Genomic DNA, 24,240 nt, shown 5'->3' with positions numbered 1-24,240 from the left:
TGTAAAAAACATTTATTTGTTTAAAAATAATAATTCAAATACTTGTATGTTAATCTATGGTCTATATACATAGTAAATCATCCTTAAATAGAAGCTAATAATTGAAGAAAAGCAGGGACCACCTATTTATTAGTAGATCGAATTATTAAAGCACATTTAAGAATGGTGCTTTGGTCGCTGTACCTTATTCTTTCTCTCTAACACGCAAAACTTACAACTGATAAGTAGAATTACTTATCATCAGTATCCACTTATCGTATAATGGAATCCAATTCTGATAAGCCAACTAACTTATCATTATGATTATGACTCCTCTACTTATCACCACTTTCGTAATGCGACGTGGCGATGTGTTGCATTTGATCAAAAGTCGACGCGTTTAATGGACCAAAATTTATAGTGAGATCGTGTAGTTCACGACTCAAGGAGGCGCGTAAGGAACATTCTCGTCATGCTTTTTCCATTTTCTTTTTCCTTTTTTTGGTTGTATAAATAAATGCAGTGGGGAGAGTGAAAGAAGAAGCACAAAATTAGATTAGAAAGAGAAAGAGAGAAAGCAGAGGGGAAGGAAAAAGACGGAGGCCCACCGCAAAAGCCCAAAAGGACCTCACCTTCTTCATCGTCTTCGTTGTTTATGTTCATCTGTAAGTTTCCGATCTCCAGGTTTTTATTGTTGAATTTTCAGGTATAATTTTGATGTTTCTGTTGCTTTGATTGTTTAATTTCAGTGCATGTTTTTTTTTTTTTGATTTGAAGCGATCGGTTGTGAAAACCCTAAATTAAGGTCGGCGATTGTAGGATTGTGGTGGATCTGTTTTGATCAGTCAACGTGATGACTTCTTTAAGCAGAGAGCTGGTGTTTTTGATACTCCAGTTCTTAGATGAAGAGAAGTTCAAGGAAACTGTGCACAAGTAAAGGCTTTTTTTTTTTTAAAAAAAATGATTTTTGTATTCGTGATTTTATTGTTTTTTGTTTGATGTTTCTTTTTTTTTTTGTTTAATCGATGATGAAGGTTGGAGAAGGAGTCGGGTTTCTTCTTCAACATGAGGTATTTTGAGGATTCGGTTACTAATGGAGAGTGGGATGAGGTGGAGAAGTATTTATCTGGGTTTACTAAGGTAGATGATAATCGGTACTCAATGAAAATATTTTTTGAGATCCGAAAACAGAAGTATCTGGAAGCACTTGATAGGTACTACAAGCAGTTTCATTTCCGTGCTTCTTTTTGATTATTTTGGGACCTCATTTGCCATTTTGGTTTTTAGCCGTTTAGGTTGGTTTGATTTGGGTGATTTTATGTACTTCCTTTTTTGTTGCAGGCATGATCAGGCTAAGGCTGTGGAGATTCTAGTGAAAGATCTGAAAGTGTTTTCCACATTTAATGAAGAGTTGTTCAAGGAGATAACGCTCCTCTTGACATTGCAGAATTTTAGGTATAGAATTTGTATGTTGGTTAATTTAGAGGGTAGTTGTTGTTACATTGAATATGCTAGCATTCATGATTTTGTGTATTTTTTTCTTTGGTTGAAAAATTTAGTAGTATTTGAGAAAAATTGTGTCTTTAGCACGAATGCAGAGCTGCAGTTTGCCAGGTAGTCTGCTTTTGTGTAGGCAAGCAAGTTTCGTTGTTAAGTGGACATTCTCTGCACATCAGTAGTTTTTCACTTGCGGCAAAAAACTCTCAGAAGTTGATACCCTATATGAATGCGGATCTATAAGTCTATATGTCATCACCTGAATCTTAGGATTCTAGATATGCAAAAGATTGCAAGTATTGCTTTTCAAGATTTGCTATAAATGTATAGTACTACATAGATAAGTCTTATTCAATAATTAGTGAAGTTGTTGAACTAAGACTAGTATAACTACATTCTCCTTGAATACCTACTAAGATATCTCATACATTAGCAAAATATTATGTGATATTTATAGTCTCACATGTTTACCCTAAAATGGAAACCAAAAGGCCAACAAACCTATGGTTCTTGGTCTTTATCGTAGTCAAAGCATCCAAGATATGTTGACCAAGTCCAATGTTTTATCCCATACCCACACCAACATCATGTTGGATCGACATGGTGCTGCAAGGGAATTTGAAGGATCCGTGCAACATAAATTTAGAAGATCTGGCTATCATTTCCTTTATTTGGTCCCTCTTTTATTTGCGTTAAAGCCAAAGGGTTTTCCCTTTGCTTAATTGAATCTGAAAAGAGACTATTCATCAACTACTCACAAGGATTACACAAGGAGTTCATTTCTTGTTTTGCACGGGAGGTCTAATTTCGCCTACGTCCGACTTGAGATGAAATGTTGCTAGGTTTATTTCTATTAAGTGATTTTTCGCTTGGATGGATTGTCAAAATTACTTTGTTACTTGTGATATATATGCTGGCGTTCTTCGGAGCTTGCACTTTTGCTCGACAAAGTTGCATAAGCAAAAACATGATGCCTAATTAGGAAGAGAAAATATTCCTTCTTTCTCTTATTTGTAAGATTACCATATTAATATTCTAGTATCTCTCTGCCTTTAGTTTGTTTACTGCGGTGCAGGAAGTCTTTTGTTGGTGAGCAGTTGGTTTGTTCTTTTCATTCCAGTCTATCTTGTTCATTTCATAAAAAAAAATTTATGGTGGAAAATATGTAATGCTAGGGAGAATGAACAGCTTTCAAAGTATGGAGATACCAAGTCTGCTAGGGCGATAATGCTTGTTGAGTTAAAAAAATTGATCGAGGCCAATCCTCTTTTCCGCGAGAAGCTTCAGTTTCCTAGCTTAAAGAACTCAAGGCTGCGGACATTGATAAACCAGAGGTGACCAAGGAACAGCTTTATTAATATTCTTATGTTTTTTTTCTTCAGGCTGAGTTTAAATCTTTTTTCTGTTTACACCATTGTATGTTCATTATTATTATTCCATTCTATTATCTCGCAGTTTAAATTGGCAGCATCAGCTATGCAAGAACCCAAAGCCCAATCCTGATATAAAAACACTCTTTGTTGACCATGCTTGTGGGCAACCAAATGGTGCTCGGGCTCCTTCGCCAGTTGCTAATCCAATAATTGGTTCTATGCCTAAAGTAGGTGGTTTTCCACCTATAGGCGCCCATGGAGTATGTGTTCCTTGAAACAACTACCTCCTTTCTTAGTTTCTCCCTTTCTAAAAAGTAAATGTAAGCTCGCTGAGTATATTATTTGAATTTGTTGTTCAAATTACTCTTGTTTTTTTTGTCTGAAAAGCCATTCCAGCCAGCACAAGCACCTATTGCTTCGCTTGGAGGATGGATGACCAATCCTCCCTCTATGCCACACCAAGCTATTTCAGGAGGACCAATAGGCTTAAGCCCTCCTACTAATGCTGGTAATTTTGTTTTTCCTACTAATGAATGTCATTTGACTGTTACCTTTTACTATTTCTGTATCATTGTTAACATCTGATTTCATGTTCTTTAATTCCCCTGTTCTTCCCTCTGGCTAATTTTTTTGGCTTCTTTCATGTGTTGCTATACGATAGCATCCATGCTAAAGCATCCTAGGACTCCTCCTGCTAGCAATGCTGCGTTGGACTACCAAACAGCCGATTCAGAGCATGTACTGAAGAGGCCAAGACCCTTTGGGATGTCAGAGGAGGTACATAATATGCCATTTACACTCTTCTCTCTCTGGTTTTGTTTTATGTGAGTTTGTGGGAGTGGGTTAGTTTAGGAGTTCTGGACTCTTGATTGTTGAGGTACTTTTGTTGGGGTTAAGGAAATTATCAATACTTGCTAGTCTTTAGGTTTCCTTTTTATGTCATCTTAGCTTAAAATGTCGAACTGTGCTTTATCAAGGGATATCCAGTCTTCACCTCTTGATCTAATTGGACTTCTGCAGGTCAATAATCTCCCCGTCAACATTTTCCCCGTCACATATCCTGGACAGAGCCATGCTCATAGCTTGCATTCTTCTGATGACTTGCCCAAGACTGTTGTGGTGAACTTGAATCAAGGGTCTGCTGTTAAGAGCATGGATTTCCATCCTGTGCAACAAACTCTTCTTCTTGGTCAGCTTTCGGTGTTGCTTAATTATTCAGATATATACAGCTTTTCACTCTAAGCGTGTGATGTTATCTTTCTGAAGATTGTGCTCGTCTACCTTTTCAGTTGGAACAAACATTGGTGACATTGCTATATGGGAGATTGGTGGCAGGGAAAGGCTTGCATTTAAAAATTTTAAAGTTTGGGAGATAGGTAACTGTTCAATGACTTTGCAGGTCAGTGCGTCTCTAATAGAGTATTTAACCTTTTATGGGCTTTCTTCCAGTTTTGATAGATATTAATTTCCTCTTTCTTACTTATAGGCTTCTTTAGCGAATGAATACACTGCAACAGTTAACCGTGTGATGTGGAGTCCTGATGGGAACCTTCTTGGTATGTAGTAATCATCCCTTCTTGTAATGTGAAGTGAGGATTTTCCTGGGATTGAAGCATTTTGACAAGGGTGCTGCTATGGAGAAAGTACTTGTCGTCTTAGATTTTTGATGGATTGAGCTCATTTTTAAATATTAAGAATTCTCTACTATTTCATTTGATTTTCAGATGCTAAGAGGAAATTGTAGATGATTGAATTTTGTTAGCTCTAAGTGTGATTGCTTCTTTTCTTGTCAAACCACTAGTTGTTTCTTTATCCCGGTTCAAATCAGTTTATTGGGTGGGTGTTGTTGGTTTTCTTTGTACACTATACCTCTAGTGAGAAGTATTGATTTCCACTGCATTAGATTTTGTGATAGTGGATTAAGCACTATTTTTTCTTTTATTATGTGATAAAATAAATGAAATTTATGAGGTCAGTGGTTTCTGTCATTCAATCATGCTATTTTCTTGATTATCTACGTTGATGCAGGTGTTGCATATTCTAAGCACATAGTTCATCTATACTCATACCATGGTGGTGATGATTTGAGGAACCACCTAGAGGTGTGTTTAACCTTCAGATTTCAGTTATATTAAGCTATATTTGTCTGATGTCTTTGTCACTATCTTAGAAGCAACTATGATCTGATCTTCATTTTTGTTCTAGATTGATGCCCATGTTGGCAATGTTAGTGATCTTGCTTTCTCTCATCCAAATAAACAATTATGCATAATAACTTGTGGAGAGGACAAGGCTATCAAGGTACGCATAGTTGTTAGTTGTCAGTTTTCTAAAGCTGAATTTTATTTATCAGAAGGTCTCATTTTGGAGCCTTTTGTGTCCACTAGGTGTGGGATGCTGCCACTGGCTCTAAGCTGTACACTTTTGAGGGCCATGAAGCACCTGTCTATTCTGTGTGTCCCCACTATAAGGAAAGCATTCAGGTACCATCTAATTTGTGCATCTCTAGAATCAGTATAATGAGACATATGGATTGTTGGTTGCATTTTTTAATTTTTGTCAATTGACTTGAGAGTATGAAAGTGATGTGTGGACAACCAATGCAAGTTTATCCCCTCCCCCCAAAAAAAAATTGTGGACAATAATTATAAGAGAAAATGCTACATCAGCAAACTTTTCCTATTTTTGCTAATACATTCTTTTGGCCATCTCTATTTACCATTTTGTGACCACTGTATACTTTCGAACTTGCATTAACTAATGCTGGATTTTGATGTGTTTTTTATTGTGATCTTGTCTTTCTGCTTACTGTTTAAGCATCTTGTAGTTATCTCCTGACTACAATTTATTGGACACAAAAGTTTGTGTAGCTTCAACTATCTGATACGTTATGTTGATAAAGACAGGAAATTTTGCGTATTATAGTTCCTCTATTGATCGTCTCCTATTCCAATCTAATCTTTTTTTCTAAAAGACAAGGAAATTTTGCGTATTTTTCATATGGAGAGTTCCTATATTGATTTTCTCTATCCCAGTCTTGAACTTCTTTCTTTCTAATCAAGGTCTTCTTTTCTGTATTAGTTCATTTTTGCAACTGCTGTTGATGGGAAGATCAAGGCTTGGCTGTATGACAACATGGGATCCAGGGTTGATTATGATGCTCCAGGCCACTCATGTACTACAATGGCTTACAGTGCTGATGGAGCAAGGTAAAAGTCTAGTTTAGCCACCTGTTATTGAAAATGGTGAAAGATTAAAGTGGCTAAATATTTTATTTGTCAAAAAACTGTAGGCTCTTTTCTTGTGGCACCAGTAAAGATGGTGAATCATACCTTGTGGAGTGGAATGAAAGTGAAGGTGCTGTTAAACGTACTTATGTTGGCCTTGGGAAAAGATCTGTTGGGGTGGTGCAATTTGATACTACTAAAAACAGATTCTTGGCTGCTGGCGATGAGTTCATAATCAAATTCTGGGACATGGATAATACAAACCTCTTGACTACTGCAGATGCTGATGGTGGATTACCAGTATGTAGTTAAAATCTTATTACTGCTTTGAAGGTTATTGTTGTAAAATGTCGAGCACTTCTAAAAAGATACAAATTTACCTTTAGGCATCTCCATGCATCCGATTTAGTAAAGAAGGCACACTTTTAGCTGTATCAACCAGTGAAAATGGGGTTAAAATATTGGCAAATGCTGATGGTGTTCGGCTGATCCGTGCTCTTGAAAGCCGTGCTCTTGATCCCTCCAGAGGTCCTCCTGGTGCTGTTGCCAAGGTATATTTTCTTTTGGGGGTGGGGCTTCATTATTAGTCTTAGACCATTATCTCATTTTTCTTCAATTGTTGCAGGCACCCATGATCAGCACATATGGTGCTTCTAGTTCAACTGCTGGAACTAGCATCAGTATTGCGGATAGAACTGCGCCAGTGACGGCTATTGTTCAACTGGTAGGTTTTTATGCTTAGTTCATGCAGTTGGATTCCTTTACGCCTCTAAAATTGATGTTTACATGTGCAAGATATTGTATGTTTGTCAATTTGCGCTCTTGATAGAATATTTTGTTAACTATTTCTAAAACTACCTTTCAGAATGGAGATAACCGCAACCTGCAAGATACCAAGCCTAGGATTCCTGATGAGCTGGAGAAATCCAAAATTTGGAAATTGACTGAAATTAGTGAACCTGCTCAAGTTCGTTCCTCGAGGCTTCCAGATAATCAACTGTCCGTGAGGGTAAGGATGTGGTACCTATCTGGTAATATCTTCTGCTTGGGGGCCAAGGTGTCTATGAGTTCCCTATTAGCTAGCTGTTCCAGAACAAGTTTTGTCAAGTGCATTCATTAGCTAATTGTTCTAGAACAAGTTTTGTTAAATCTATTCATTCAAGTTTTTGTCTGGTTTGTTCATTTACAGGGAAGGAAAAGATAGGTAATTCATTGTGGTTTTTAAAATTAGGAGTTTATGTTTCAGATATCTTATGTACCTATCTGTTACTTATCTGTTTAATTTCTTCTGCTTGGGGACCAAGGTGTCTAGGAGTTCTCCATTAGCTAGTTGTTCCAGAATAAGTTTTGTCAAGTCTATCCATTTAAGTTTGTCTTGGTTTGTTCATTTACCGTAAGGAAAAGATAGGTAATTCATTGTGGTTTTTGAAATTAGGAGTTTATGTATCAGATATCTTATGTAACTTGAGTTATTGTTGATCAATTCTTTATATTTTGCTATATTCAGATCATTAGATTAATGTACACAAATTCGGGAGGTGCAATTCTGGCTTTGGCATACAATGCCGTACACAAACTCTGGAAGTGGCAACGGAACGAGAGGAACGTGACAGGAAAGGTACTGGGACTTTTTGTTTTGAGTTTTTTTCTCTTCCCAAAAATTCCGCAGTGAATTATCTTTCTTTTTCCCCTATAACCTTGATCTTTAATGTTTCTTTTCTGATAACCTGTTCCGATTTATCTCTCCAGGCATCTACTGCTGTCCCCCCTCAATTATGGCAACCTTCCAGTGGAATTCTGATGACAAATGATATAAGCGACACAAACCCTGAAGAAGCTGTTCCATGCTTTGCACTTTCCAAGAATGACTCTTATGTTATGTCCGCATCTGGTGGAAAAATTTCTTTGTTTAACATGATGACTTTTAAGGTATTTATAACTCAAATGTGTATGGCTTAGTTCGATAGCTTGTGTATCAGTGTGATTGGTCGGTTTTAATCTGAGGCTTAACATACACTTAAATGCCTTGCAGACCATGACAACTTTCATGCCCCCTCCACCTGCAGCAACTTTTCTTGCTTTTCATCCACAGGATAATAACATTATTGCTATCGGAATGGAGGACTCTTCTATACAAATATATAATGTTCGCGTTGATGAGGTCCTGAAATAAATTATGATTATATGTTAAGATTAGGATATCATAATTGATATATGATCTGTGCATAACATAATGATTTAGTTACTTTTTCAAATCTACAGGTGAAAAGCAAACTCAAAGGTCATCAGAAGAGAGTAACTGGCTTGGCTTTCTCTAGCGTTTTGAATGTTCTGGTATCATCTGGTGCTGATGCTCAGGTAAATACCATGTTATACTTCGAAAATCTGCAGGACCCAGATTCACTGTTGGCAGGGTGGGCATTCGGTAATTCGGTTCGATTTTGGGTTTTTTTCCCGGTTTTTTCGGTTTTCGATTCTTGTTCAATGTGTACCGAACACCGAACCGTAATAATTCGGTTCGGTTCGGTTTTGTCATTTCGGTTTTTTAATGGGCCTGCTTGGTGGATTTTTTAAAATTTAAAAATTTACAATTTTTTTGTTTGATTTTTCAGCTTAATGGGCTAAAAATAGCTACATCAAAGAAGTGTCTTTTACTTTTTAATTTTTTATTTTAAATTATAATATTTACTATTTAACATTAATAATTAATATAATATAAATATATAGTATAATATAATATATTTCGGTAAACCGAAATACCGAATAACACAAAATTACATATCGAAATACCGAAAAAAACAAAAACATATACCGAATGCCGAACCGAAATACCGAAAAAATTCGGTTCGGTTCGGTGTTTCGGTTTCGGTGTTTATGCCCAGCTGTTGGGACTTGCTCAATGCTTTTCTGGTAGACACTTGAGAAATTTCAGTGGGTGAAGAGTGTAGAATTTCTTATAAAGAGCAAAAAAGCTTTCTACCTTGTTATCAAGTTGCTTTCTACTGCACTTGTTACCTGTCTATGGCAGGAAAGTTAAAACACAACAGTTCCCTTTTAAATTGTTTCCATTGATTCTCCAAAGAATTTCCATCCTGTATCTCTCTTTATCTTGGTTTCTTACCATTTACATTCTTCAGCTATGTGTTTGGAGCATGGATGGATGGGAGAAGAAAGCCAGCAAGTTTTTGCAGATCCCCTCTGGTAGAGCAATAAATCCTCTTGCTCAGACACGGGTTCAGTTCCATCAAGATCAGACGCATTTGTTGGTTGTTCATGAAACACAGATAGCAATATATGAAGCATCAAAGCTTGAATGCGTGAAGCAGGTTTGTAAGACATATCTTGTTTACCTGGTGCTTTGCTCTTGGTGGGTTACGATAATGTTGTGTCCTGTGTTTATTTGGCAAGCATTATATTATTGCATGGTGGGAGATGGTACTTTGATTTTTCATATAAATAGACCCCAAATCACACAAACTAGGAGTTATTGTTAAAACTAGTCAAAAATATTGTTTTTAGTCTTTTGTATGTTTGTCTGATCAAGGGAAGGAAAGGAGGCTGTTGAACTCACATAAAGTTTGGTTTCTTGCAGTGGGTTTCACCAAATTTTGCAGTTACTGATGCGACGTATTCGTGTGATAGCCAATCAATTTTTGCAAGTTTTGATGATGGAAGTGTGAGTATCTTTACCGCTGCAGCACTCAAGCTGAGGTGTCGGGTGAATCCTGCCGCCTACTTGCCTTCTAACCCAAGGTATGCATCTTTGTATTCTAATTTTTTTCCAAAGGTATGAATCATATCAGGGACAATAGGGGACTAAAACTAGGTGTAGTTTCATATTCTCTCATGTCTGTCTCCTAGTTGCCTGACAATGTACTTGACAGCTCCAGAGTATATCCACTTGTCGTTGCTGCTCATCCATCTGAATCAAACCAATGCGCAGTAGGACTTACTGATGGCGGAGTTTATGTGCTTGAGCCTCTAGAGTCGGAAGGTAAATGGGGCACACCACCTCCAAATGAAAATGGTGTTGCCCCTGGCATGAGCTCTGCTGCCACTGGTCTTGATCAAGCATCAAGGTAGCGGCAGTGGTCTCTCTGATGCAAATGCTCCTGTGCTATATTTTCGGGGGAGCTGTAGATTTTCAGATCTAGGATACAACCTCTTGACGTCAGTGATAAGAAGTGGCAGTGTCTCCTGTGGAAGCTGAGACGGTATGGAAGATCAGTTATTCAGTTAAAGGAAGGATTCAAAGAAAAAGACAAAATGTTGATAATTATAGGTAGATTAGGGATTCAGTTCAACCTCTTGAGAAATTTTGCCTGTTTTAAGTTGTTTCTGTCCAAGCACTAAACTATGGCAGTGTAATTATCGAAAGCTCAAGCAAGCCAGTTGATTTTACTCTCTCTCTCTTTCTCTCTCTCTCTCTCTCAAGCGCGCACACGTGCTAACGAAACAATGATCTGATCAAAGCTAATGGGAGACTTGTTATTTATAGGCTGTATTTTTGTTCTTCCTTGTAGATGAGTAGATGACCCTTACAATTATGAGCAGAAGTTCTTCCGACTCTTATACATATCGTAAGATGTACGCATATATGCTCGAGTTACCCAAATGCATTAAATCATATGTCTAGAATTTAACAAGTTTTTCATGGAGCCTACTTATGTCTTGTTAATTTTGTGTCCTTTCTACTTGGCCTGTTTCAGCACCACATCTCAAAGTGGGCAACTATGGTTCTGCTGGTTAAAAATTGAAACGCCCCACATGATTTACTCCTTGCCTTTTTGGATCAACTTAGTTGGACACTTTCTAGCCTCACATAAAAGAGGCACCTAACCATCACATATATAATGTGTACTTAAAGTGTAGGTTAACTACTCTTATATCTAAGTATCTTAGTTTTACAAATATGAAAATACTATATTTGATTTAGAGAGGAAAACATGAGTTCACGTAAACTCAAAGGAAATCCCTTAGTTATGCCTCACGGTCACATGATTGTTAATGCATTGTGCCAACGCCCAACATATCGGAAAAAGACTGGAGACAAAAATGTAGAAACGAATTAAATAATAACAATCAAGTTCGAAGGTATTGTATAGTTAATTCCTTGGTATAATATACTACAAGTAATGTGTTCCATCTTGTTTTAATAAATGCTAGGGACCTCAGTGTCTACTCTCTAGATTAATTTATATTTATAATCAATAAAAAAAATTACTATTTCATTTGGTTCGAGATATTTGTTGTTTTCTATTGTAATCTATTTAAAAGTGTTCTAGAAAAACAAGAAGTAATTTATCAAATTTTTAACCTGCATTTACAGTGAGATATTGAAAGAATAAAATTTTATACAAACGAGTTTTTGACTAAGACTCTGTAATATCTTTCTTTAAAAGAGTAAAAAAGTAGAATTTTATTTCTCTGAATTTTTAGATTGATATATTTTCATTCATATGCCGAATCTTCATTTATTTGGGATTGTGACAAAATTGTGATAATATATATATATATATATATATATTTGAATATTCTTCAATTTTTTCTTAAAGAATTTTTTTATGAGTAGGGGACAATGTGTTAGATGAATTTAAAATTAAATTAAAGGCGTCGGATCAGATTAATTTGTTATACTGTATACTAAAATATTCATCCCTACTTTAGAGTCCACGAATATTAAAACAGCTCACAACTAATAACCTAAAATAAATGAAATAATTACTGTTTAATTTAATTGCGTTTCATAGCAAACGTTTGCCAAAGTTCGACAGTCGCCTCTTTCCTGAAACTCTCGTTCGCCACTTTCCTATTTTCGCTCGCCACTCTTCCTCTGGTAGTTTCTCTCACTTTATACAACAGAAATGTATAAATTGTGTTTTTGTTTAGTATAAAGCGAGAGAAAATTGTATATACACATGCAAAAATATATATCTTCGTGCTATACATTTAATTATACAATTTACAAACATTTTACTTTGATTCAATTATATACAAATGCAAATTTTATACAAATATTGCAGCGAAAAAGACCAGCGAATTATACAATTGCAGTGAAATACAATTTTTTCTTGCTTTATAATACAACAGAAGTGTATAAATTATGTTTATGTTTTTTGTATAAAGCGAAAGAAAAATATATATCTTCTTCTTATACACTTATAATTATACAATATACAAACATTTTACCTCGATTCAATTGTATGGAAAGCAAATTGCGGCGAAATAGGCCAGTGAATTATACAATTGCGCATTATACAATTGCAGTGAAATAGGCCAGCAAATTATACAATTGCACATTATATAATTGCAGTGAAATAGGCCATCGAATTATACAATTTAGGCCATCAAAACATACAATTATATATGTATAGTGAGACCAACGAATTATACAATTTAGGCCAGCGAATTATAGAGTTATACATGTATAGCGAATTATACAGTTATATATTTGCTATGGAGCACAATTATGCTAATTTTGCTATAGCATACAAATATTAATTTTTTATTTATTATATGTGAAAGTTATCCACGTTAATCTATTCAACTTGTGATTATTTTATTTATTTTTTAAAAAGTATTAATCGGTAGTTTATTATATAGCAAATTACCAAACTACCCGGAAAGTGTTTGTTTTATTTGGCACTTTAGTCGAAAAGTTGGTATGCCGATTGTCCTGCATTTTCAACACTTGTAATTAAAACGAAAACGATTTCTCTGATATACGTATCATCCCCAAATTAAATATCAACGACAACGACCTTCGTAAAATCCGTCACTTGATCCTCTTATACATATATATATATACATTCACTAGATCCACATTCACCATGTTTTTCTCCGTTTCCGGCGACAATGAACGGAGACACATTTCATAGTCGGAATAGTTCTTCCTCTACTCTCAGCAAAAGGAATACCACTGAAAGGAAAGTTGACGTTACAGAAATGAAGAAGAAATCGGCATCGGCAACGGGAACGGAGGTTGGTGGTTATGGATGGTGGTTAGGTAATGCGTATTTCATGAAGTGGAGGATGGAGGATGTATTCGGTGTAGTGAAGTACCATCCAATACCGTGTATCTTCGCTGCTTCACTGTTGTTTTTCATGGGAGTGGAATATACGCTTCATATGATTCCAGCTTCTGCTCCGCCTTTCGATCTCGGATTTATTGTTACAGTTCCTCTTAATCGATTGCTTGCTGCTAAACCCGCTCTCAACACTCTCTTTGCTGGCCTAAACACGGTACGCTACGCTACTACGCACATCACCAAATCGGTGCATGTCGGTGTTCCCGATCTAGTTATGAACTGGATCTGCAGTTTTTATCGATAAATTTTAGCATTAATCAAATATTTTTTTTCACGATTTGAGTTTAATTTAGGTGTTTGTGGCGATGCAAACGGCGTACATTTTGGGGACTTTTCTAATTGAAGGACGGCCTCGAGCGACAATATCGGCGCTGTTTATGTTCACATTCAGAGGGATTCTCGGGTATGCTACACAATTGCCGTTGCCGGAGGTATTTTACTTTCCCTTTTTTCTATTAATAATCCATCCTGTATACAAGCTCTTTCTTTACAGCTAGATGCCTTTTGCTTTTAAAACTTCTAAAAGAAAGTTATTGAATACCAAATTCATATAATACATGAATATATCCTTTTTAACTTAGTCTTATTTTATATTATGTTATTTAATTTTATTTTTTTTTATAAAATTAAATAAATATACACAAATTCTACTTGTCACAAATTTTCATATTGGACATTTGTATTTATTTGTTTTATTTTACACAAATTTAAATATAAATGTGTTATTTCCGCTTTATTCGCGTAGATCACAAGCTAACCATTCATTTGACTTAAATACTTGTATGGATGGGACTATCTTAAACTTTTGTGTAGCCTCGTGCTCATAGAAGGCTCCCCGTCATTTTACTTGGTACGTATTAACTTACATGAGAAATATTTACAAATAAGCTTTGAAAATTTAATTTAATCTGAGTAGTATTGGAAGAAAATGAGTAATTAATTTGCTAAATGGACAAGTAAAATCGGCCTTTCAATCAATATTCTATATAATATAACAGAAATGTTAAAGTTGAATAAATGCTGTTTAATACTATAATTTTTTTTCCATCAAGTCATAGTGGGGGCTGGGGGGCATATTTTAGCATAAATAGCTGTCTAACAAATAGCTTGGACTTGTCCCAGCTAACTAATTTAATGCGATAAATGTTATAATACTGCTTGTATGAATTTTTAACCAAACTAAGCCATTATATAAAACAATTTATCAAAATAATATATTTTTCTAAAATTTTACAAAATTAGTATAAACGTATTTCACGGTAACGTTTTAGGATATATTTTATTTTTTAAAAACTAACAGCATTAGGTTGATGTACGTTTTACTGTAAGTAACGTTTTACTCCTAAAACATTATTTTCAGTAACGTTTTACTCCTAAAACGTTACTATGAGTAATGTTTTAGGAGTAAAATGTTACTGTGAGTAACGTATATCAATCTGACGCTATCAACTTTTAAAAAATAAAATATATCCTAAAACGTTACAGTGGAATACGTTTATACTAGTTTTATAAAATTTTAGAAAAACATATTATTTTGGTGAATGACTTTATATAATGACTTAGTTTGGTCAAAACCTCCTGCTTGTATTACATAAGCACCACCCACATTTGAAACTGACTAGTGACTAGTGTAGAGTGTCATTCTCTACCATTAAACCTCCATGTTCTGAATTATTTGAATGTATGATTCAATTTAATGGTATCAATACAAAATGTCGAAAAATGCAGTGATATATCGCTTTCTGAATTGTAGGATTTCTTGGGGTCAGGGGTGGATTTCCCAGTAGGGAATGTGTCGTTTTTCTTGTTTTATTCAGGGCATGTTGCGGCCTCGGTGATTGCTTCGCTGGATATGAAACGTATGCAGAGATGGGAAATGGCTAGAGTATTTGACGCATTGAATGTATTGCAAGTTGTGAGGTTACTAAGCACTAGGGGCCATTACACTATTGATTTGGCTGTTGGTATTGGCGCTGGCATTTTGTTTGATTCTATGGCAGGAAACTATGTGGAGACTAGGACAAAACTATCTGCCACTAATGGTATTGGTGTGGAATACTCTCCTAAGCATGAAAACGGAGTGAAATACCAAAGTGTATCTTCAGATTAAAATGTATCCACTCAAATGTGTGATGGTGGATTTTAGGTCGAAATGTAAAGATAAGTTTGGGTTGGTCCAATTGTAGGGTCTTTATCTTAGTGCACTTCTGTTCCAATTTAGGTACTTTGTAAACTGCAACTGCAGCTTCCCACTCACCCCACCAAACTCACCATGCTTTTAATTTTAATGTAAGCAGCTTTCTTTAGATCCCTTTTTTATTCATTCTCCTAATGTAGGGTGGATTTTATCTTGACATGTAACTAAAGACGACTCTGGCTTGTGAAGTCGTTGTTTTTTCGAGCACCTATATTTCAATTAGGTTCTTTGCGATTGCAACTGAGGCTTTTGTGCACACCTTTATTTCAATTACTTTTCTCTTCATTTTTAGTCGTCTAACTCTTGATTTCCCACCTACTTTAACAAATAATAATGATTGATATAACCATTTACTAATTAATGCTAAAATTATTATATGTGAAAAAGATGATCTATTATTTGCTTTTAATAATATGTTAAAAATGATAAAGTAAAAATCTATTTTAAAAATAATAGGAAAGTAAAATTGAAGAGGGGGAATAGAAAAATTAATAAGCATAAATAAGAAAAAAATATTCAATATAATAAGTTTACAATTTTATCTCTATTAATGATAGGGGTCTCACGTGTATTTACTCATTATAACTTTCAAAGAAATTAACTCAATATAATTTAATTGGAGATATTTTAGGAAGAAGAAAAATTGTGCTTTCTTCATTTATCAAAAATAATAAGTATATACCTATAAATTAAATTAAAAAATATTTAACAAGTGAACATATGACTTAAGTTACAAGGACATATAAGTTAGGGAAAAAGATCTAAAATATATATTTGAACTTTGATCCAATTGTTGTAATAATACTAAATTTGGAAATGACCCTTTATCACATACACTATTTAATAGTGTATCTTAAAGGTAAATATGTATCTACGTGGATATCATAAATATTATATAATTATAAATAATAATATATTCACATAAATATATATATATATACCTTCAAAATATACTATTTAATATCGTAATAACAATTTTAATCAATATTAAAATATTCTTCGAACATTTTCCATATAAGTTACAACCAAGTTATAACACATGTATAAGTCTTTACCCACCGGCCACCGCCCACCCAAAAATAATTAAAAGGAAACACGTTGCGTGTTTTTCTTGCTCTTTTTAATCACGTTAGCAGCATGTATGAAAATCGAAATTATGAAAGCGTTTGGACTTGGGTCTCTCTTTCACCATATTTTGTTATTTAAGACTATTTTCTTTGAATAAGTTAAAGTAATTATTTATTTAAATTTTGACTGGATAATATACCCTAAAAATATTTAAGGTCTTATAAATCCAAAATAGTGCAAAAGGAGAAGGAAAGAAAAAGATGTGTAGTACCAAATGATGTACTAGAATAAGCACTTGCTCAACTCAAGTAATCTTCTCATTAGCAATTCAATTATTGAACTACGCATTAAAGACGATTAGGACTAAAAATATCCTAAAAAAATAAGCAATTAAGTCATGATACAAAACATAATTAGTCATCGTACTATTCATTAAATTGATTAGGCCGAATTATAAAATGTGGCAACTCTACCATCGCAAAAAAGAACCACACTCGTGATTCTTGTGGACTCAACTGATCTCACCATCACGAGTTGGGACTATAATCACGGCTAAAGTCTCTCCTTTGCTTTTTTTTTTCATCATTCGGTGTTTGATATTTATATTTAATTTAATTTTTATATTGCAGAGTTCATTTTTTGAGAGTTGTGAATATTTTTCTTTTTCTAATTCTTAAATTTAAAACCTCTTATCAAGAGTGAAAAAATCTCAATTATTCAATCACAACCCACCGTCCAATTTACTTACTTTGAGCTTTTGGATATCTTGAATCTTGGTCTTTTCTTTGTAAACGTCCATTTTAATGGATTTTGAAGAATTGAAGTCTTCTTTCCATAATCATTTAAATTTGTTGATAGTTGGATTAAGACTTTGAAGCCCATGATATGGATATGGACCTTGAATGATACATAAAGTAATAATTAAGGTGGATTGCGGCGTTCACAAACAACATTAATAGCACATTATTAGCATGGGTTGATAAGGTCTTCTCCGTCCAAGAACATATCATCACTAATTCTTTAAACATTTAATAACCTAAAATAAATGGAGTAGCTAGGGTTTGATTTAATTGTGCTCCATAGTAAATGTTGGCAAAATATTGCTAGGCGCCTCTCTCCCAAATATCTCGCTCACCACTTTCCTCCAATCTCTCGCTCGCTTCCTCACTTTTTATACAAACACAAGTGTATAGAAAATTGTTTATAATTGTATAAAGCAGAGAAAATTGTATAAATACATATATTTTTGTTCCCTCTCTCCCCTCTTTCAGATTTCGCTCGCCACTCTCCCAAATCTCGCTCGCCACCCTCGCCTTTCTCACTTATACAAACAAAAGCGAAATGTATAAATTATGTTTGTGTATACACATGCAAGTACATATATTTTCGTTCTATACACCTATAATTATACAATAAAAATACTCTCTGCCCAGTTTCTTGTCTTTCTCTCTTTCTCGTTTTATACAACTTTCAAATTGTATCTAATTTCTCACTTTCTCGTTTTATACAATTCGATTCAATTGTATATTCCTTGTCAAGCCTCTTTTGTCTTTCTTTCTTTCTCATTTTATACAAATTCAAATCGTATATGAATCGTTTTATACACTTATAATAATACAATTCGTTTTTATACAGTTCTCTGCCCAAGTGTCTTTCTCTTTCTTGTTTTATACACTTCGTTTTATACAATTTGCTTCAGTTGTATATGTATAGCGAATTATACAGTTTTTATGTTTGCTATGGAGCGCAATTATTCAAATTTTGCTATAGCATACAAATATGAATTTTTTATTTGTTATATGTGAAAGTTGCCCAACATTTAATGGTACGGATTGATACACTATTCTCACAAATTAGTCTTTCTTTACGTTGTTTTTGGTAAGAAGAAAAATATTTTTCAAAAGATATTCTTCAATTTTCTCATGTTTGGTTAGATTAAAAGTTTTGGGATATATTTTCAAAATCAACTGTCATTTTTTTCAAAATTAAAAGAAAATGATTTCCTTCCAAATCAACTCATTTTCCTCCAAGTTCAAATTACATATTTGTTGTTGCAAAACTAAATTTAAAACTTATTTTTAAAAAATATTTTTAATTTTATTTTTTTATTTATGTGGCAATGAAATCCTATCACCGTGCAATGTAATATTCAGATGACATTTAACAACTTTCATTAACAAGAATGACACTTTTAACCTAATAATTTAACGAAAAAAACAATTTAAGAGCTACACTACAAAACAAACAAGTGCCTTGTAATCCTAAATTGAGACAATTGGTTCTGCCTTTAGTTTTTTCCTTTTATTACTTTATAAATTACTGACTTGTTCGTCAACATGACAAGTTCCCAACTAATTTAATTTTACCTACCAACTAAATAAATTCCCAACCAACAATTGTTGTGATGTGTCTACTAAACACCTAGCCACGTGGCGGAAGCACAAAATACAGAGTATTATGCTAAATTATATCAGTGTTAAAGTTTAATTAACTTACTGATAATTTTACAACAATCAGATTACGTAAAATACATCAATTAGTCGTCCATGTTTATTGTGCAGCATTTATGAATCACTTTGAAAAGAGTAAAAATAACTTAGGCAGAAACTATGCAAAACAAGTACTTTTTCTGTCAACTGAGTGTGATACCATTTATTTTTGATCAGTTTAAAAAGAATGTCACATTTTCTTATATAATAAGTATTTAAAAGTATAATTTTTTTTATTTTGTTGATCCCACTTAATATTAAATAGTATTTTAATATATTTAAGAAGAGAAAAAAGTAATTTTACTTTTGAAGTAACAATTTGATAAACAATTCAAAGGGATATATTAAATTTTTTTTAACCAAAAGAGTTAAATCGCTGTGTCAAAAATAATTTTATTTTCACGGCGTCAAATCAAATCGCTGTCCTACCAGCGATTTTGTTTATATCTTTTTTCTTCTTTTTTTTTTAATTTATATAAAATCGCTACCAATTCTAGTGGAATTTTTTTCTCTTTGCCTCGCCAGCGATTTATGTGAATTTTTTTTTGGATCATTGCCTTTGGCAGCTATTAAAATACGATATTTTAAAAAAAGTATAGCTGCCAATTATTTTTGAAAAAATTATTTAATGTTGATGATTTTTTTAAAAAATAATTAAAATCAGCAGTTCTATTATAAAAAAAAAATCTTTTTATTTAAAAATCGCTTCTAGTAAAAAAAAATTTTAAGAATATGGTTGCCAATTATTTTTTAAAAAGTCGTTTTAATTTTAGTGATTTTTCTTTTTTGATTTATCAAAATAAAAAATGCATTACAATTTTTAGTAAAGTTTTCACTAAATGATTTTTTTAATAAAAAATCCATTTTTTTAAATCACTGCAATGCAGCATTTATATATTTTTTTAAATAATAAAAATTAGCGTTTTAGTGAAATTTTTTTCTGAGCAACTATTTTTGTGATTTTTTTTAAATAAAAAATCGCTGCTTGGTAAAAAAAAATCAGTGCCAATTTTTTTTTAAAAAATGTATATAATTATTTTTTAAAATTGATTACCAACATTTAAAATGAATTTTTAAAAAATAATTGCCAACAATATTTTAATAAAATTTATTTAAATAAAGACCAAGATTTCACGCTTTGCAGTGATTTAAAAATTATAATAATTTTTCACTTAAATCGCTGTTTGGGCATTGATATTAAAAAAAAATTAAATAAAAACGTTGCAATTAAAGCGATTTGCTACCCATGCAGGATATTTAGGTCAGCTATTTTGAGCAATTAACAGACTTAATACTATGAAAACACCCTTTTAGTTAAAAAAAAATAATTAATGTACTTCTTTAAAAATTTTAACTTTTATTTTTTACCCTTTAAACTTTGAACTTTCAAATAATCTATATCAAAATTTTTCTTTTCCCCCTACGTAAACTTTTTGAACCTCAGAAATACCTAAAATGCTTTTAATTAAATCAAAGTCACTCATCATAAACAAGTGACTAATTCCTAGATATTCAGTATTGAAGCAACTATAATCCGTTCCTGTAAACTGCTACTACGAATTCCATATGAAAGTACATTAATTCATACACAAATCACGAAAATTCCTTAAAAACTTTTATTTTTAGAATTAAATCATTAAGAAAAGTAAATAAAATATTAATGTGGCATTATTACTTACTAATAGATAAGAACGAGTAACAGATTGTAATAATTTGAATCCGATAACTTTGGCCAGTTCTAGTTCGTTCAAACTTCAAATGGAGAGAGACTTCAGAATGAATAAGGACACTGTGAGAGGTGTATAAAAACAGAACCACACAAACCCAAAGCAAAGACCAACTCTGGCTTTGCAGTTCGTAAAATCTCTGACAAAATTAAAGGAGGGGGGAAATGGCCCAAAAAATCATAGTTCACAGACGTAGCCAGGTAGGCGTCAAGCCCTGGTCCCAAAAAATCTACAGCCAAAGCAGGGCCTCTCACTAACTCGATTCCCAAATTTCAAATGCCCCACCGCCTTATCACCTTCTTTGCCCAACTTAGACTCCCCACCCCCCTTCTACTTGACGTTAAATCTCCACCATTAACTCAATCTTACTTTATAAACCAAGCAAACCACAAACCAAAACAATTGCCAAAAGCCCAACAATGGCCCTCTTATCACCACCGCCCTCTAAGTCCAAGCCTTACCCATTTTCGCCGCTTCCCCGAGCAGTTCATAGACAGGGGAGAAGCACTCAAACAACGAAAAATGTAAATTCCTTGTCTTGTACTTCAATGACAACAAAAATTGGCGTTGTTAACAAGTGGAATTGTTATGGACTGGAAGGAAAAGTTAGATTTAGCAGAAGAGTAATGCTAATGCCAATCGTGAATGCAGCAGTGACGCAGCCTGTATCAGAAAATGAAAGAGAATCGAACTTTAAGAGGATTCTTCTTTCTGATGTAGTCGTGACCCGGCCTAGGGATGTGCTTTGGGGAAGGAAATGGAATTCAATGGATATGGCCTCAGCTGCGGTGGTGGTGTCTATGCATTTGCTCTGTCTATTTGCACCCTTTACTTTCAATTACGCTGCTCTTGGGATTGCATTTGGGTTATATGTAATCACTGGACTTCTCGGTATTACACTTTCTTTTCACAGAAACCTCTCTCATAGAAGTTTCAAACTTCCCAAATGGCTTGAATACTTTTTTGCCTATTGTGGTGTCCAAGCACTTCAGGTAATTCAATAAAACCCCATTATTACAAGTATTGTTTTCTTATTTTCTTGTATTTGGCTTTTGAATTTACAATGTGTCTATTGTAGGGACATCCAATTGATTGGGTGAGTACTCATAGGTACCACCATCAGTTTTGTGATTCAGAGAAAGACCCTCACAGTCCTTATGAAGGATTTTGGTTCAGTCATATGAGTTGGATGTTTGATACCAACACCCTTACTGAGAGGGTATGTCTTTCATTCTATAATCTATTTGCCTACTTATGAAATGGAAAGAATTCTTTTGAGTATTGATGTTCTATTTATGTGTAGTGTGGGAAGCCCAATAATGTGGGGGATTTGGAGAAGCAAGGTTTCTATCAATTCATTCGTGATACTTATGTGATCCATCCAGTCGCCCTTGGAGCTCTGTTGTATGCAATGGGAGGATTCCCTTACATTGTTTGGGGCATGGTAAGTGGAACTTTTCTTAGTTTCATGGAGAAAGCTTTCATTTTCCCTTTTTAACATTTTGGGAAAACTATTAATTGGGGTAAAAGGAAGAATTGGTTGATAAAAATTACATTTTTTCCACGTAAAACTACCATAAAGATTCAAATATCATGTATACAGATGAGGAAATACAGTTTACAGCTTGGGTATGTAAGATATTACTAAGCAAGCTTTGTTATCTGTTAAAATCTCCAAATGTGTTTGTATATGTCCACCCTCTTAACTCAAGTTGTGCCCCGATTTTGTGTATTGTATTTTCTTTATGCGTCAAATCTCCCAATGGCAAGTTGTGAATCAATTTTGTGGAAGAAAACTGTAGTTGCATCTCTCATTATAGACTACTGTTTCTGCATGTGTCAAATCTCCTAATGGTTTTGGATCTTTTTCCCGGCCTAACTCAAGTTGTAAGCCAATTTTGTGGAAGAAAGTTGTTGTGTTATCAGTTGGTAGGGTCTTTTGTTTTCTTAACGAACTACTGGACAAAATCAAGTGCTAATTTGTTGCTGTTCCATACAACATGTCCTTTGGATCTCACTGGCAATTGATTGATGTTTGATGATAGTGATGTCCTTCGAGGGTAAAAGAAATAGTTCTAGTACCTTTTAAGGAATTGATCAGCATGGCTATCAGAAATCAAACTTAAAACTAGTATTTGGGTGATTATCCGATAGTAACATAGGCAAAATTCTGAGTTCTATGCATTTGGTGCAATGAGATTCTGAAAATTCAACTGCTAAACTCACTGCGTGTGCAGGGGGTGAGAATTGTGTGGGTATACCACATAACTTGGCTAGTAAATTCAGCATGCCATGTATGGGGAAAGCAGGCGTGGAATACTGGTGACTTATCAAGGAACAACTGGTAAGTATAAAAGTTTTAAAATTTATTTGTCTTGTTGCTTCTTTTCTTTTTGTCCATTTTTGGGGACTCAATTTTGTATAATATAGGTGGGTGGCATTGCTTGCATTTGGAGAAGGTTGGCACAACAACCACCACGCGTTTGAGTATTCAGCCAGGCATGGATTAAAATGGTGGCAACTTGACATGACTTGGTATGTAGTACGATTTCTTCAAGCTATTGGATTGGCCACTGATGTCAAGTTACCAACTGATACTCATAAACAGAGGCTGGCATTAGCTGACAGTTAGGGTAAACACTATATGTATCACGAGAAATTTAGATTCTTGAGTGACTAATTGTTGTAACTACGTCGAGCACACGGGTGAAGCTTCTTTCTTCTGCTCCTCCATTTTGTAACTACTTTGGAATGAAAGCTACATTTGCTCAATTTGCTACTACTTTGCATATAGATTCTCCGTTGAACTTATTGCAACACTGAAGCCTTGCTGCATTCAAATTGTTAGCTCTTGTTACGGGGGGAAATAAATGAAAATGGGTGAAAATTGACACGAAACAAAGAGGAATTGTAAGTTTATGTCCAACTAGGTTTGTTGTTATCGTATGATACAAAAAGTCCAAACAAGTTGAAAAATATATTTATTTTCCCCAAATAATGAGAAAAAATATAGTGTAGTACATGTCATAAAATGTGAGCAAGAATATACTTTTCATAGAATGTGTAAAAATATTTTTCTCATTAAATGTGGACAAGTCTAAAACAATGAAAAATATATATAGTCAATGGAATGAGGGTTGGGCCTATTTACAAAGAATTGATTTCAGCCAATTAAAACGAAGAACAAACTTGGAAGATAGGCCCATTTAAATTAATTGCAAGACAAACTCTCACCAGATTGAACTGATGCTTTGTTTAAACTTTGAGCCAAACATATCTCTCTGCAAGGAATCAAACTACAGATATATCGAACGACAAAATTCATAAATTACTTTTTTTATTTCTATCTCAATATTTTCAAACCGATAAATTTATTTTTCTTATGATGTTGCTCCAAATAGTTTCTATTTGTATTAGGTATGAGTTTTTATTTTGAAACTCAAAATAAGTAAGAATTCAATTCTTCAATATATGTACTAGTTGTGATTGAAGTTATTTCCACGTAATTAGAATATCAAACTCAAGATTATTTCTTTATATATATATATGATAAAAATCATAATATATTATAATGATAGGCTACAAACCAAAGAGA

At 33.9% G+C, this 24,240-nt stretch overlaps 3 protein-coding genes across 6 annotated transcripts; all 3 read left to right on the top strand.

Moving 5' to 3' along the window:
- Positions 1-409: 409 nt before the first annotated feature.
- LOC101250003 (topless-related protein 4) lies at positions 410-10,477 on the top strand. Of its 4 annotated transcripts, none has more exons than XM_010320456.4 (26): positions 410-644; positions 757-912; positions 1,014-1,193; positions 1,321-1,434; positions 2,652-2,810; positions 2,932-3,109; positions 3,237-3,357; positions 3,511-3,626; positions 3,870-4,038; positions 4,139-4,248; positions 4,336-4,405; positions 4,878-4,951; positions 5,055-5,150; positions 5,237-5,332; positions 5,931-6,058; positions 6,142-6,376; positions 6,463-6,627; positions 6,702-6,800; positions 6,942-7,085; positions 7,584-7,694; positions 7,826-8,005; positions 8,109-8,237; positions 8,339-8,434; positions 9,214-9,402; positions 9,669-9,829; positions 9,967-10,477. In XM_010320456.4, the coding sequence occupies exons 2-26, from the start codon at positions 833-835 to the stop codon at positions 10,157-10,159; spliced, it is 3,393 nt and encodes a 1,130-aa protein (XP_010318758.1). In that variant the 5' UTR covers positions 410-644; positions 757-832; the 3' UTR covers positions 10,160-10,477. The 4 variants fall into 4 exon arrangements, with proteins under 4 accessions (XP_010318758.1, XP_004235952.1, XP_010318757.1 ...); XM_004235904.5 differs by having other exon boundaries at positions 9,961-10,477; XM_010320455.4 differs by having other exon boundaries at positions 428-644; positions 799-912; positions 9,961-10,477.
- Positions 10,478-12,499: 2,022 nt separating this feature from the next.
- On the top strand, positions 12,500-15,470 carry LOC101250289 (phosphatidylcholine:diacylglycerol cholinephosphotransferase 1). Its single transcript, XM_004235905.5, has 3 exons — positions 12,500-13,318; positions 13,458-13,595; positions 14,918-15,470. The coding sequence occupies exons 1-3, from the start codon at positions 12,932-12,934 to the stop codon at positions 15,272-15,274; spliced, it is 882 nt and encodes a 293-aa protein (XP_004235953.1). The 5' UTR covers positions 12,500-12,931; the 3' UTR covers positions 15,275-15,470.
- A 5,286-nt stretch (positions 15,471-20,756) lies between these two features.
- Positions 20,757-23,417, top strand: LOC101250586 (palmitoyl-monogalactosyldiacylglycerol delta-7 desaturase, chloroplastic). Its single transcript, XM_004235906.5, has 5 exons — positions 20,757-21,637; positions 21,724-21,864; positions 21,949-22,089; positions 22,883-22,989; positions 23,076-23,417. The coding sequence occupies exons 1-5, from the start codon at positions 21,065-21,067 to the stop codon at positions 23,275-23,277; spliced, it is 1,164 nt and encodes a 387-aa protein (XP_004235954.1). The 5' UTR covers positions 20,757-21,064; the 3' UTR covers positions 23,278-23,417.
- Positions 23,418-24,240: the final 823 nt, after the last annotated feature.

Source organism: Solanum lycopersicum, chromosome 3 (genome assembly GCF_036512215.1).
Source record: "Solanum lycopersicum chromosome 3, SLM_r2.1".
NCBI lineage: Eukaryota > Viridiplantae > Streptophyta > Magnoliopsida > Solanales > Solanaceae > Solanum > Solanum lycopersicum.
Note: the sequence above shows the minus strand (reverse complement) of the source record. Positions and strands in the feature narration are given on the sequence as shown.

What these genes read in the sequence shown, in the direction of transcription:
- LOC101250003 (XM_004235904.5), top strand. Translation starts at nt 833, where the DNA reads ATGACTTCTTTAAGCAGAGAGCTGGTGTTTTTGATACTCCAGTTCTTA. An exon ending in AAGCCCTCCTACTAATGCTG is followed by an intron (nt 3,358 to 3,510) that starts GTAATTTTGTTT and finishes GCTATACGATAG; the next exon opens with CATCCATGCTAAAGCATCCT. An exon ending in ACTATAAGGAAAGCATTCAG is followed by an intron (nt 5,333 to 5,930) that starts GTACCATCTAAT and finishes TTTCTGTATTAG; the next exon opens with TTCATTTTTGCAACTGCTGT.
- LOC101250586 (XM_004235906.5), top strand. Translation starts at nt 21,065, where the DNA reads ATGGCCCTCTTATCACCACCGCCCTCTAAGTCCAAGCCTTACCCATTT. An exon ending in CCAACACCCTTACTGAGAGG is followed by an intron (nt 21,865 to 21,948) that starts GTATGTCTTTCA and finishes ATTTATGTGTAG; the next exon opens with TGTGGGAAGCCCAATAATGT. An exon ending in GACTTATCAAGGAACAACTG is followed by an intron (nt 22,990 to 23,075) that starts GTAAGTATAAAA and finishes TGTATAATATAG; the next exon opens with GTGGGTGGCATTGCTTGCAT.
- LOC101250289 (XM_004235905.5), top strand. Translation starts at nt 12,932, where the DNA reads ATGAACGGAGACACATTTCATAGTCGGAATAGTTCTTCCTCTACTCTC. An exon ending in TCTTTGCTGGCCTAAACACG is followed by an intron (nt 13,319 to 13,457) that starts GTACGCTACGCT and finishes AGTTTAATTTAG; the next exon opens with GTGTTTGTGGCGATGCAAAC. An exon ending in CACAATTGCCGTTGCCGGAG is followed by an intron (nt 13,596 to 14,917) that starts GTATTTTACTTT and finishes TCTGAATTGTAG; the next exon opens with GATTTCTTGGGGTCAGGGGT.